The sequence below is a fragment of the Triturus cristatus genome, chromosome 4_2, assembly GCF_964204655.1.
Source record: "Triturus cristatus chromosome 4_2, aTriCri1.1, whole genome shotgun sequence".
Lineage (NCBI taxonomy): Eukaryota > Metazoa > Chordata > Amphibia > Caudata > Salamandridae > Triturus > Triturus cristatus.
The window spans coordinates 146,985,928-146,998,887 of record NC_140586.1 but is presented as its reverse complement, the minus strand read 5'-3'; the positions used below and the strand labels follow the sequence as shown (position 1 = coordinate 146,998,887).

Sequence of the window (12,960 nt, the reverse complement as noted above, 5' to 3'; positions counted from 1 at the left end):
CGCGGGGCGGGAAGCTACGGTCTTTTTGTTTTTACCCATTGTAGAGGTTAACTACAATCACAGTCCTGACCAACAAGTCCTTAGTTATAAAGCCCAAGCAATAGGTAGTAAATAGTGAAAACAGTACCTTTTGGGCGAATAACCAGTCTATCAGGGTGACCAATAACGATGTTAGGGAGGTGGCCCGTCCCGGCCTCCTCTGGCCCCTGACGGGCAAGGACGGGCCCGCCCTTGTCCCGGGCTTTGCCCGAGCGCCGCCCGCGCGCGTCCCGCGCTGCGGGGCGCAGTGAGCGGCTTTATGGACCCCCGGCGCTACCTGTTGTCATCAAAGGCACGCGCCGCGGGGCTGCTGGGAGATGTAGTCTTTGCAGGCCATTCCCCTCACGGCGGGTTGCGGGTTGCAGGATGCGAGAGGAGAGCTGTTGGACGCCCTTGCTGGCCGTTTCCCTCACGGCTTATGGGCAGGTAGGGCAGTAGCAAGCAGAACAGTACAGGCGCGTCCCGCGCTGCGGGGCACAGTGAGCGGCTTTATGGACCCCCGGCGCTACCTGTTGTCATCAAAGGCACGTGCCGCGGGGCTGCTGGGAGATGTAGTCTTTGCAGGCCGTTCCCCTCACGGCGGGTTGCGAGTTGCAGGATGCGGGAGGAGAGCTGTTGGACGCCCTTGCTGGCCGTTTCCCTCACGGCTTATGGGCAGGTAGGACAGTAGCAAGCAGAACAGTACAGGCGCGTCCCACGCTGCGGGGCACAGTGAGCGGCTTTATGGACCCCCGGCGCTACCTGTTGTCATCAAAGGCACGCGCCGCGGGGCTGCTGGGAGATGTAGTCTTTGCAGGCCGTTCCCCTCACGGCAGGTTGCGAGTTGCAGGATGCGGGAGGAGAGCTGTTGGACACCCTTGCTGGCCGTTTCCCTCACGGCTTATGGGCAGGTAGGACAGTAGCAAGCAGAACAGTACAGATGGTATTTGTGCAAGGTGGGCATGGAAGTCGATTCACTAAAATCCCTGGGGTAGCAGAAGTGACATCATATACTCTTTGACCTTAACGATGTCACAGGAAGTGACATCATATGACCTTTGACCTTGAAACGTCCCAAGAGGTGATGTCACACGACCATAATTCTTATAACACTATGATTTTTAACATTGTTGAAGTTATATAATTGCACAATTAATAGTCCATATTCTTCTAGGGGCGAACAGCTGAGGGTATCCCATATGTAAGTATTATCTCCAGAAGGCCAGTGCCAACATTTTGCCGAGGGTGCTTCTATATTCCAAGAAGCATGGCAAGTCCAACAGCAGATTTGCAAGCATAACAATACAGGTTCACTTACATTCACTTACTCACACTCATTCTTTCATTAACATTCAGTTGCAGTCATTCATTTTCACCTAGTGTCTTGCACTCGCAGTCACCCTGAATCACTCATTTACAGTTACTTTGACTAACTTACACTTACACACTAATTTTGACACATGCACATACACCTACGATCTTGCTTGCAAACATACATGCTCACACATATATACGCTCTCTCACACAAACTCACCCAAATGCATGCACACATCATACATTTAAAACCATTTTATTTTTCTTACCTCATATGCCACTGAAGGCCCAGATCTTGCTTCTCCACTTTTTATGACACTAATAGTGAAGAGAAACTATTATTCACCATTAATGTAATAAAAGATAAGCAGAAAACAAGGCTAGAGCCTGACACTGACAGTGTGAGACACCCTTGTGTTCTTGGCACTGGTTTTGCCACATCTGAGGCCAGGGGTCACCAAGGCAATGCCAGGGGGGGCAAGGGGCAAGCTAGGGTCACTGGGATTCCTAAATGACGTCCATGTAGTGAATAATACACAATTATTCACTTAATTCACTTAATTAAAAATGAGCTGAAAACAAGGTGGGCGGAGCCATACGTGTCTTCTTGGCGCTGATTTTGCCACCTCTGAGGCCAGGTGTCACAAAGGCTGTGCAAGGGGATGCAGGAAGCAAGCAAGCGTTCACGGTTCCAACCCCCCGGAACCACTAAAAAACGTCCATGCCCCCGAGCCTCTAAGCCCAAACAACTGAGGGTATCATTAGGAAAGTCCGGCCGCCATCCTAATGGAAAACGTGACCGCCCGCCATATGTGCGGCAGTCCCATGGGGGATATTCGGATGCGCCCACCACACTAGTGGGCGCATCACGCATTTCTAACATTGCGGCGGGCGGTGCTTTCAGCAGCACCCGCCGCAATGCCAAAAGTGCATGTTGTGCATATGCATGCACAACGTGGCAGGCACCACGCGGTGCCTGCCATGATGTGCATGCACATGCAGGGGGGTACCATAGGTACCCCCCATGTGCCCCCCCCACCCCCCAACATCCTGGGGGCCCGCAACGGGCCCCCAACTTGAAAATCCGCATGCCTTTACGTGGCGGCAACGCCGCCATGGAAAGTCTTTCTCCCGCCTGCATCCTGATATAGATGATGGTGTCTAGCAGACACCGCCACCATATTAAACCCTTTTACGCCCGGTCGACTTGTCGACCAGAAGGAAAAGCAGCGGACGGTCTTCCCATCCGCCATGGTACCCCCCGCCATACTAATATGACGGGGGAAATGGGTGGCGGGCTGGGAAGGATGTAGGGCGGATTGCCACCGCCATGCGGGCGGTGGCGATCTGCCCTACATCCTAATGGGCCCCCTAGTGTCTATGGTCACGAGGGAAAAGTGAGGATATCAAGGCCCTTGTCTTTTTGGGAGGTGGTCCTCCAAGTAGGTGCCCATAGGTGGGCTCTTTGTAGACTGTAGGGGGCACTGAAGGGAATTTTGAAGCAGAGTAGTAGTTCCAGGCAGAAGAATCTGTGTTCTTTCTACATAATGAACACATTGCATGTCTGAGATACTGCACATGGACACTTGCCTGCTTACACTGCCAAGGGTAAGCAATATATTTATAAACACCAGAGGAGGAAGAATTCAAGGACACTGTATGCTTGCAGAGAACATGTGCTCTGTGAAAAGAAAGTGCATGTTGAGTCAAGCAGCAGCCATTCAAAGACACACAGAGGGTTCTGGTAATTTTAGGCCACTGTGGTTTGAATCAGGTGCTGAGTGAGATAGGCCACAGAAGGTTGCAGAAAGCACCGTAGTCTTAGAATTATTGTTGTACCCACTGCAGAGGGGCGCTGAAAATCGGGACAGATAAGTCTGTCTTGATAGAGTGAAGAAAGTCTGCAAGTGCATTTTTGCCTACAATTCCAGTGGGGCGTTCAATATCGTTTTTCAAAACTATACAGTAAGAGCCAGCATTTCCGCATACAGTGCATTAAACGTGCAAGTACTCACAGGAAGTCCCACATGTGAATGGAGGGGCAGGATGAATACTACTTTGGTTTGGTAGGGGGAAAGCGCCACTTTATGGTGCTGGAAAAGTAGTTTGGATTGCACTACTTTATAAGGTGCCCAATGAGTAGGAATCTGTAGGTCTTTGAAGAACTTTCTTGTTCTTGCAGTCAACGTGGGCGGTCAAGGTTCCAACCAGGGAGACAAGATAACAAAGCCAAAGACATTTCTTAAACAATATTCTGTACATGGTACATCAGCAACCTCACTTGTCCCTAACACCAGGAACCCTAGCAAAAGGGCTCTAGAGGAAGTTGGACTACAGGTCTTGTACAACCAATGAAGCTTTGAGCTGAGCTCTGCCACACCAATGCCCCAGTCCCTGCTTGACCAATATTCTTTGGCCCCTTGAGCTGGTCCCAGGACAGCCATTATGCCTGAGCCTGAAGCCCATAAGGGGCCTCGGATTTAGACACTTATTTGGTTGGTGGTGGGGGCATTTGATAAACCTCCAATTGCAGTTGGCCACCTTAAAAGCTGGAAGCGGCTCAGCCCTCTCTAGACGGCAGAGACGTTGAAGGCATCACCTCTGAAGAAAAGTTGACAGTTTGAAAACTGTAGAATTGAAACGGATACTTTTCAATTACCACACTTGATTTTAGTGAAAAGGCGGGGCTGCAATACGAAGTACTTTTCAAATGCCCCCCAGGGATCTGCAAATGGCTGCTGTCTTAACAATTAACTTCACGCTTTTGTCACCTATTTACGAATTCATTAAAAATGTAAAGAAAACAATTTTAGGAAAGGGAAATAAATGTATGTGTTCGCTCACACGATTTTAAGTCAAAGGTCCTCTGGTTTCAATCTCGTCAGCTTTACTGCTAGACCACCACATTCGCTCTATGATGAAAGTGAAAATGCCCAAAAGCATAAGGCTTCCTTGCCCTGTCTCAACAATGCTGTTCATACCAGCTTCCCACAAAGGTCACCATGTGGTAACTTTCATGGACAGCGTGCAATACCACCAGCAGGGCCGGCTTTAGGGCAGTGCCACAGGTGCGGTCGCACTAGGCGCTGACTTGTGGAGGGGGCGCAGGCCTCATGGGGGGGCATTGTGTTTAGCAATACCTTGTGATTGGAGAGCTGAGGGGAACTTATGCCCCGTGGGATTGAGGGAATCCGAGGAGGCGTCCTGGGGGGGTGGGGGCGCCAAAAATAAATGTCGCACCAGGCGCCACCAGAGCTAATGCCGGCCCTGACCCCCAGCCTAATCTGAGTCCTTCCCTGATGCCGCCCATACCGCATCTCACCCTGGAAATGACTGCCCCCTGCCCCAATGGGAAGGCGGTTCTCGCCCCTTGCGACTGGCAGGCGTCCCAACAGGTGACCAAGGGGTCGCAGTTGCGATCCCTGGCGACCCCAAATTGACGTCCATGAAGAAGGGTTACACTTACAGTATCTGTGTACTATGCATTGTCATGTTACATGTCTTGCACTGTTTATTACTGTGTAATATGTATATAGTTCTCGAATGAGCCTGTATGACAGGACAGCTGTTGTACTTCATGTTGTACTCCACTACTCAGGGTTCTGCAGTTCTGCAATCTAAGTGGCCAAATTACAGATTTTGGAGCCGGTGCGTCGGTCTGCCAGGGCAGAGATTTATTCTGCTGCCCTTGCAGAAGACCTACCACCCTATTTTAAGATCTCTGCCAGGCAGATAGAGATGTGCTTTCAGATGAGCTGCTGCTAAGGCAGCTCCTCTGAAGGCACTACAGTGACTTCCATGTTTAATGCAGCTGCTCAGCAAAGTTTTTTGTTTCTCAAACACAAACTCCTAAAGGAGGTTTGTTTTTGAAAAACAAAAATAAATGTTACTAACACGTTGGAAGTTATCTCTCAGAGAATTCTTAGGTGGAGGACGGGGCGGTAATTGCTTTGCTTTGCCTTCCGGTTCAGGAACACTAGGATTTGCCTCGCATCCTGGAACATGGAAAAGAACGTCGTAACATACTCATCAGTTTTGAGGCAGAGGCTCTGATGGCGAAAACATGATGGTTCATCCCACTCTCATATAGTACGTGAACTGGGAATTTGGCGGACTCATTTGTGGTGGAGTACCCTGTACACTGTACACCAAACTCTTAATAAGTCCCTATATGTTTTCTTCGCTCGGTTGGCAATTCAGACTGCAACATTTTCCATATCATTACTGTTTCTGTTTCCATGAGTTCAAATTTTGTGTCCACATTGTTTTTATTATTTTTTTATCAGCGGAGCCAAAGTGAATATTGTATAGCAGGAAGTATTTACAAAATATATAAATAAAGTCTAAAATGTTTTCGAATTTTTTTATTTATGAATTGCTGGTTATCTGATAGTCAAAGCGACATCACGGAAGAACAGATAGGCGAGATAATGTAGAAGCAGATGGAAAACCGTAACACATTATTCCTGGGTTCATAAGTGGAAGCGTTAGACAGGTTGCTGGCAGAAACATTGTGTAAAGCAATTGGGAAAACATTTTTCTAATACAGTCTGGTTTTCTTTTCTTACAGAATTTTGTAAAATAATCTTCTTTTTGCAAGCATTCCGTTATTATACATGTGCTTTAAATCACAATATGCTTCGGTATACATAACATATTTCCCATTTCTCAGTATAGAAATACATTTTCTTTAGAAGGGCTCTTCAACTTCAGCAGTCACATGCAGTAGAATTGCTTTGATTAAAAACTATTTTTAGATAATATTTTTCCCAAATAGGAAAATACCTCCAGTATGGTGTAGGGGCTATTAGCGAGGACAGGAAACATCGTAATTGGACAGAAATATAATTGTATTTTATAGTGTAAACCGTTAGAGGATCTCAGAAACTAAATAAAAGATCGCAAGGGTTGCATACTGGCAGAATCATCAAAAAGAAATGTGAAAGTAACGGCTCTGCGCTGTCAAATGCTGTGGAAAAGCGTGTAACCTCTATTAGCACAGAATGTCTGGCTGAATCAACATCAACAGATTACAATGTTGTTTTATGTTGTACTATTAATTGATTTGTGACAAAACATAAGATTTAAATTCCTACGTCCTTTTTAATGCACGGTAATCATTGGGTCTTTAATTGTTTACAAAAAAACGTTTGGTTGAGTGGCATGTTTGTAATCACTGACTACATTCATTGGTTATATGCCCCACTACTTTAAAATATTGGGTATTACTCCACGTAAGCAGAGGTGTGGGATAATCTAATATAGTTTACTAGAAGAATGAAACAGCAGCGATTGTGTATAATTTACTGAGATGAGGGCTGAAGATTGAGCCTCTTTTGGTCCTGTCAGGAGGCAAGGATTGTTTGATCAGGCCAGAATGCTATTTGCTCTAAATCTTTCTTGCTGCTGATGTGGTTGTTTTTGTTATGGTGCTAACACTAGAGACAGAGCTTCCCCCACTTCCAACACCATATCCATCCCCAGAGTTGTATCTGCTTCCAGAGGCTTGTTCACCCCCAGGACCTCCTCTGCTTCCAAACCCACTAGAGGAGTATCCGCTGGTTGAGCTAAATCTGCTTCCACCACCAATACCACCACTACTCCCACTAAATCCTCCTCCATGTTGTAGTCCACTTGAACTGCTGTATCCTCCTGAGCTGCCATATCCTCCTCCGGAACTGAATACACCTCCAGTGCTAGAGTTCACCACAGCTGTAAAAACACAAAAGGCAAGTTCAGAATGCATCTTGAAAACAATGGGATGCTCTTATGAAATAAACAAGTTGACTGAAAACTACTTACAGATGCTCACCGAACCTGCTCCCTCTCCACAGAGCCTAAGGAAAAAAAGCATGGAAAGAATGAATCTTTAAACCGTTTGTACTTATAATAAACTTAGTCGTAGAGAAGGGACTGTCGAATTAAATTTACATCTCTTGAAGAGGAAAACGGTTTCACTCGGTTGTCCTTTTGTCATTGACATATACATTAATTAGGTAGTCAGCAGTGGCATTTAACTCAAAAACTTGTTTGTAAAACCCAGTGTTAAAATGGTACTTTACTTGATTGACTTCATTCATTTTCAGTTTCTTTTCAACCAATCCTTCAAATCCATAGGAGGATCTGAATATCGTGTTGGCCCTTTAAACATTGCCTCCTTTTACCGCATGTGCCTTTCAAGCACGTAACATATTTATGCTACTTATTCTTCTAACCCAAAGCTGTATTGCATACTCTGTACATATGAAATTTCAGCTACTCAATATTTTACTGCCATTTATTTGAAAGTTGATTTATTCTCGGTTGTAACTGTGATCTATTCTCATTTGAAGACATCTTGCACTAAACTGCTGGAGAAATATCATTCCATTGCCTATTTGTCACAAAGCACGCCACAAGAATTAGCATCCTAATGAAGAACAGAGTATGTCTTTCCCATGTATAATAAAACTGCTGTGCACTCACCTGTCCTCTTCTCCTTCCAGGAGCTTCCTGTAGGTGGCGATCTCAATGTCCAGACCCAGCTTAGCGTTCATCAGCTCCTGGTACTCGCGCAGCTGCCGGTTCATCTCTTGCTTGGTCTTTTGCAGAGCATCTTCCAGTTCTGAAAGTTTGTTTTTAGCATCCTTTAGCGCGCGCTCCCCACGATCTTCAGCTTCACTTATAGCAGCTTCCAGTTTGGTACGCTGTTTAGAAAACAAATGGGATTCCATTCTCTTTGCAATTCGTCAGTCACAATCAAAGCCCAATTATTAATTAATTGGCAGGCCCGCTTGCTAAGATGAAGCTCAAGGACTGTTTTCCCAAGATTCTATAAAGATCATCTGAGTATTGTGCGTTTCAGTGGATTCCCTTTTTGAGAGAAGTTCACTACTTGCAGTAAAAAGTCCCATACTTTCATAGGAAGCATCGTTGTTCCAGTGCATACCCAAGACTCATTAGTGTGCCAGAGAGATTACTGAGCATCAAGTTGCAGCTTGGGTTTGTAAAGTACAAGCATCTTCAAGCGTTCAGACACCATCATAAACCTGTTCTGTAGGTTTTTGTCATTAAATGTGCTAAGGAAGTACCTAATATTCTTTTTTGTATCGATGTAGGTTCAGAAAATATCCTACCTATTCACTTTCTTACAAATTATGTATTTCATTAGCAGGGAATGTGGAAATGCAGATTGACTGTCATGTCAGTGAACGCAAGGACACTTGCAAGTCAGCAAAACATGTTCCAAAAACAGTTTGTCACCACAATAAATACATTGTATCCTCAATCAAACCAATATAATTTAAACTTCTTATTTAACCCTGCACTGTTGGTACATAATTAACAAATGGTTTGATGAGCAGTCCTTGTGATCCATGAACGGGGAACAGGTTTTTAAGACTATTTTGGTAATCAAGTTTTCTTTGTTTATTTTAAGGATCTTTTAGCATTTATATTTAAAAAAAAAAAAGCGGTATGCAAAAGCAGGCTTTTGGCCACTTTTGTCACCAACCGTTGATAACCATTCTCCCTGCATCTCCCTTTAATCAACTTGAGCCCCCAAATATATAAATATGTTGTTCAGTTGCTTTTTTTCCAAAGCTAAATGATCGCTTTGCCGTGTGGGTTTGCAAAGTTATTCAGCTATGGTGTAGATAGGTCTCCCGTTTATTTAGTATTTGCCACCTCATCACCGTACTTCTGCCTGAGGGGCATATTAATTTGGTCTGCAAGTACCCACATCTGATTCTAACATGGTGGTTGTTTGCTAGGCCACTGGCTGAGTAAAAGCAGGATCCAATCATCTAATTGGCAGAATCCACACCTTTGTCTTGCTTTCTAATTGGCGTTCAGGAGTTGGGAGGGAGAGTTGGGAGGCTGGGGGCTTTTAAGAGGTATGTCACTGCATTTCACTGTCAGGATTAAAATAGGTGCCATAGATTGAAAAGTGGCAAAAGAAACAGATGTCTAGGAACAAAGCACAAGAATGTGTGTACTTTCCTGACACGTACAATAACAATTACAACAGTAATTACTGTTGTTGTTTTTTTTTTGTTGGTGGTGAAAAAAATAATGCGTTTTAGCTTATGAACATCAGACACTGAACAGTCTTTGTTCACCCGAATAATTGGTATAATATTAAACAGGTTCTGTCATCACCCTCTGCCTGATGAGCTGATCGACCTTCTCTGGATTGTTACCAGTAGCCTATAGGTTAGCCACAGATGTTTACTGCATGTACTCTAACCTCTGAAGTACTTTGCCAGCTTAACACTACAGACCCTTCTTGGTCTACACTTGCCCCTTTACAAATTACATTTCATGTAGCATGGGTACTTCTTTTGTGGTGCTGTCATATTAAAAACCCTGTCTGTTGATAAACCAGCAGCAGCTCTCCTTGAAGTTCATAGTTATAGCAGCAGTGGACATTGCTTTGATGGTAATGTCGTGTCATTAGAATAGTTTTGTTCTAGATAGCTCCTATTTTAAGTTGCTGTCTTCATGCCTAAACATGATGATATCGCTTTTATTGTGTGCTTTGATGCGCAATCATAGTTGCTTTTTGAATATGCAAGTCATTTAATATTAGCCTGCACTGTGCCTTCTTACCTGAGCTCTTGCACCTTCAATTTCTCCTTTGAGTCTTTGAATCATTCGGTTGTGCTCCGTGATCTCGTTCCTCGTGATCCGCAGATCATCTCCATGTCGTCCAGCGGTCACTCGCAGCTCCTCATACTAAGAAATACAAAACATCAACAAAAGGCAAAACAATAGGTACAACTACACTAAAAAAGAAAAACAACAAGGGTCCTAATGTACTATCCTGTTGTGTGATTTGGGATGTTATTGCAATGGGACATGTGTGCTAATAGGTCACATCGTAAGTTGTCCATTTTGCACGACCACAAAACAACTTGCCTAGTGAATATTTATTAGGCAGTTTGCAATATGTTTTTTATTGGCTAAGAATGCAGGGATCGTGATCTACAAGGAACAGCAGAACGCCTTCCTTGCATTTGCTTTCTCAAATAAGAAATGTTTATTATTTTTAACAAAATCATCTGTGTCTTTTTAAAGGGACAGGTACTGCTTAAACAGTAAATGTATTCTGTTTGGGAATACACCAGGTCTAACATTCAGTGGTTCTATGGACCTGTCTACTACCATCGATACTGCCTGATTTGAATCCCAAAGGGGAAGCTGTTTCTCATAGACAATTTCCGATTTGTGAATAAGCTGTCATCATAGCTGGGGGGGGGGGGGGGCGATAATTGATCAACCGTACACAGAATTGCAAATAGAAGGGCTTACCTCTTTCATGCCCCCTCCTTTTATGCAATTTGGAAATGGTTGCAAACGTCTTATGAGTGAGAGAGACTTTTCCAACTCGTAAACGAGCTTGTGAGTCCTCATACTTATGGTTTGTGACCACTAAAGGGTTTCGCACAAGAGTCTGAGGGGCAGATTCATGTTTCCTGGTGCATCCCTGCAAATCAGCAGGGATGCGCCAGGAAAGATGCGTCACGAAAGTTTACCCTTGCGCCACAATAGATGCGCCGCATTTACAATGCAGTGCAACGTGGCGCAAGGATAAACAGATGCATGACGCATTTGATGGCGGAAGGTTGGCGCATTGCTGGAGTTGCGTCGCAAGCGCGATGCAGCTCCAGCAAGGCTCGGGGGTGCCCTATTGTTACAATGCTGCGTCAATCCTTACGCCTGCTTCAAGCAGGCGCAGGGATGTGACGCAGCATGGCTGGAAAAGTGACTGAGTGAAATCTTGTAGATTCCACTCAGCCACTTTTCGGAGGCGTTCCTGCGCCGGAACGCCCCCCCCCCTGTGCAGGTTGTGCAGGTACGCCCACATGTGGCGCAAGCTTTACAACGTGCGTCACGTTGTAAATGGGGCGCAACATGGCGCAGGGTTCACGCCGCCGCTTTGTCACAAAAGTGACGCAACGGCGGCGTTAAAGTGGCGCAAGTCCGTTATAAATCTGCCCCTTAATGTATTGTGCACTGATCATCAGAGTTGCTGCCATATATTTGTATTATTATCAGTAATTAAATAGACTGCAGGTGCTTCCTTGAAATTTGAGAGTGCAGCATGTCTTTGGAACAAAAGACCTACATTGATTTCTTTTGGGATTACTACAGTTTAACTTAATTGGAAACCGTGCTCAGAGTGAGATCTACGAAAGCAGATTAAATCAACAAGCACTACAATTGTATTCTGTAAACCTTAGACGTGTATCTGTCCCCGAGCACTTAAATTGTACCCACCTTAGTTTGATACCAAGATTCTGCTTCAGCTCGACTCTTGTTAGCAATGTCTTCATATTGAGCCTTCACTTCAGAGATGATTCCATCGAGGTCCAGATTTCGGTTGTTGTCCATGGATACGATGACTGAGGTGTCGGAGATTTGTGACTGCAGCTGAGATATTTCCTGCAAGTTGCAGAAGCCATGTTATTCTGTTGTTCATTTTGTGACCCTAAATATTTTTAAACTGCCTTTTCTTGACATTCCATTAAAGGTTAACTGCCTTTCATTTGCACACAAAAAATATATTTTGGTTTTGGAAGAGAATAAATAGATGCAAGAGATGAAAGTAAAATTGCAACATCTTGATTTAAGGTGAAGGCAGGTTTAAACCAAGTTCAAAACTGATAACTTGCGGCTATCTAAATTTGACTAAAACTGTGAACCCATATGTGAGTTCAGAAGCTTTAAATCCAACTCTGTGCAACAATATACAGAAAGAATTAGCTTAAAATGAGTTATCGTTACCGCATCAAATAACGTGTGAAGGAAGTTAATCTCGTCCACCAGACAGTCAACCTTGACTTGGAGATCTGCCTTATTCAAAAAGGCAGCATCAACATCCTGAACAAGAATCAGAGAAAACTTTAGTTAGTGTTTCCTTCAATGGCAGATCCATTTTTCATGTTGTGAATTTTATTGGTCGCTCTGTGGCGCTCATAGGTTTTTAGAAATTATTCTACTGGTCTACTTTTGAGAGAACTTTGAGCACATCATAAATATTCTGTCTCACATTCCATAAAATCTTTGTCCACTTGGGCCTTTTATAAACTGCTATTTAGTTTGCTAACACATTGAATCTTTTTTAAGTATCAATATTGGCGTTAAAGAATTCTCCGTGGACTGGGAAGTTGTGGCTGCTATATTATGAATGGCAATGTTCTTAGTTTTGCACAAAAAGACTACGATATTTTAGATGTGCTTTACTTGATTCGCAAGCCACATTTCTTCAATAAGATTACAATAACATTGCTATCAACTTGTTCTGAACTCACCTTTTTCAGGACCACAAATTCGTTCTCAGCAGCTGTACGCTTATTGATTTCATCTTCATATCTGTGTGATTCAAAGAAATTAGTATGTGCAATTTTCCTATCTCGGAATATTGTAACATTCTTACATTTTTCCATTTGTGAAACAGCGCAACTGTGAAATCTTTAAGAGACAGTTTTTTTATTTAGCAACTATCAATTAATTTCATATCAATAGTTTTACATTTTGCTCTTGGCGGACTTTTCTTTTATAGTGACATTATAAGCACCGCAGCTGGAAATGATTAGTAAGATATGTATAGGAACACTAGAAATTGAATCAATAACGCATTACATC

General features: G+C 44.0%; 1 protein-coding gene and 1 long non-coding RNA gene across 8 annotated transcripts in view; one reads left to right on the top strand and one right to left on the bottom strand.

The window, feature by feature from the left end:
- The window catches only part of LOC146833200 (uncharacterized), an 85,293-nt gene that overhangs the window by 70,980 nt on the left and 1,353 nt on the right, over window positions 1–12,960 (top strand). The window contains exon 5 of one of the 5 annotated variants that reach the window (XR_014960537.1): window positions 7,818–8,604. The exons of 2 other annotated variants lie outside the window; for them this stretch is intronic. This is a non-coding gene — a long non-coding RNA (uncharacterized LOC146833200). Of the gene's footprint in view, window positions 1–5,303; window positions 5,667–7,817; window positions 8,605–12,960 lie in introns of those variants that run through there. 2 more of the 5 variants (XR_014960540.1, XR_014960536.1) reach the window with 2 other exon arrangements.
- Window positions 5,682–12,960, bottom strand: part of LOC146833199 (keratin, type II cytoskeletal cochleal-like) — a 101,554-nt gene continuing 94,275 nt past the window's right edge. For all 3 annotated transcript variants that reach the window (XM_085600857.1, XM_085600856.1, XM_085600858.1), the window contains exons 6-12: window positions 12,627–12,687; window positions 12,100–12,195; window positions 11,593–11,757; window positions 9,922–10,047; window positions 7,798–8,018; window positions 7,135–7,169; window positions 5,682–7,044 (exon numbers count right to left, since the gene is read on the bottom strand). In XM_085600857.1, coding sequence (XP_085456983.1) covers window positions 6,722–7,044; window positions 7,135–7,169; window positions 7,798–8,018; window positions 9,922–10,047; window positions 11,593–11,757; window positions 12,100–12,195; window positions 12,627–12,687 — 1,027 coding nt within the window. In that variant the 3' untranslated portion in view covers window positions 5,682–6,721. The remainder of the gene's footprint in view (window positions 7,045–7,134; window positions 7,170–7,797; window positions 8,019–9,921; window positions 10,048–11,592; window positions 11,758–12,099; window positions 12,196–12,626; window positions 12,688–12,960) is intronic.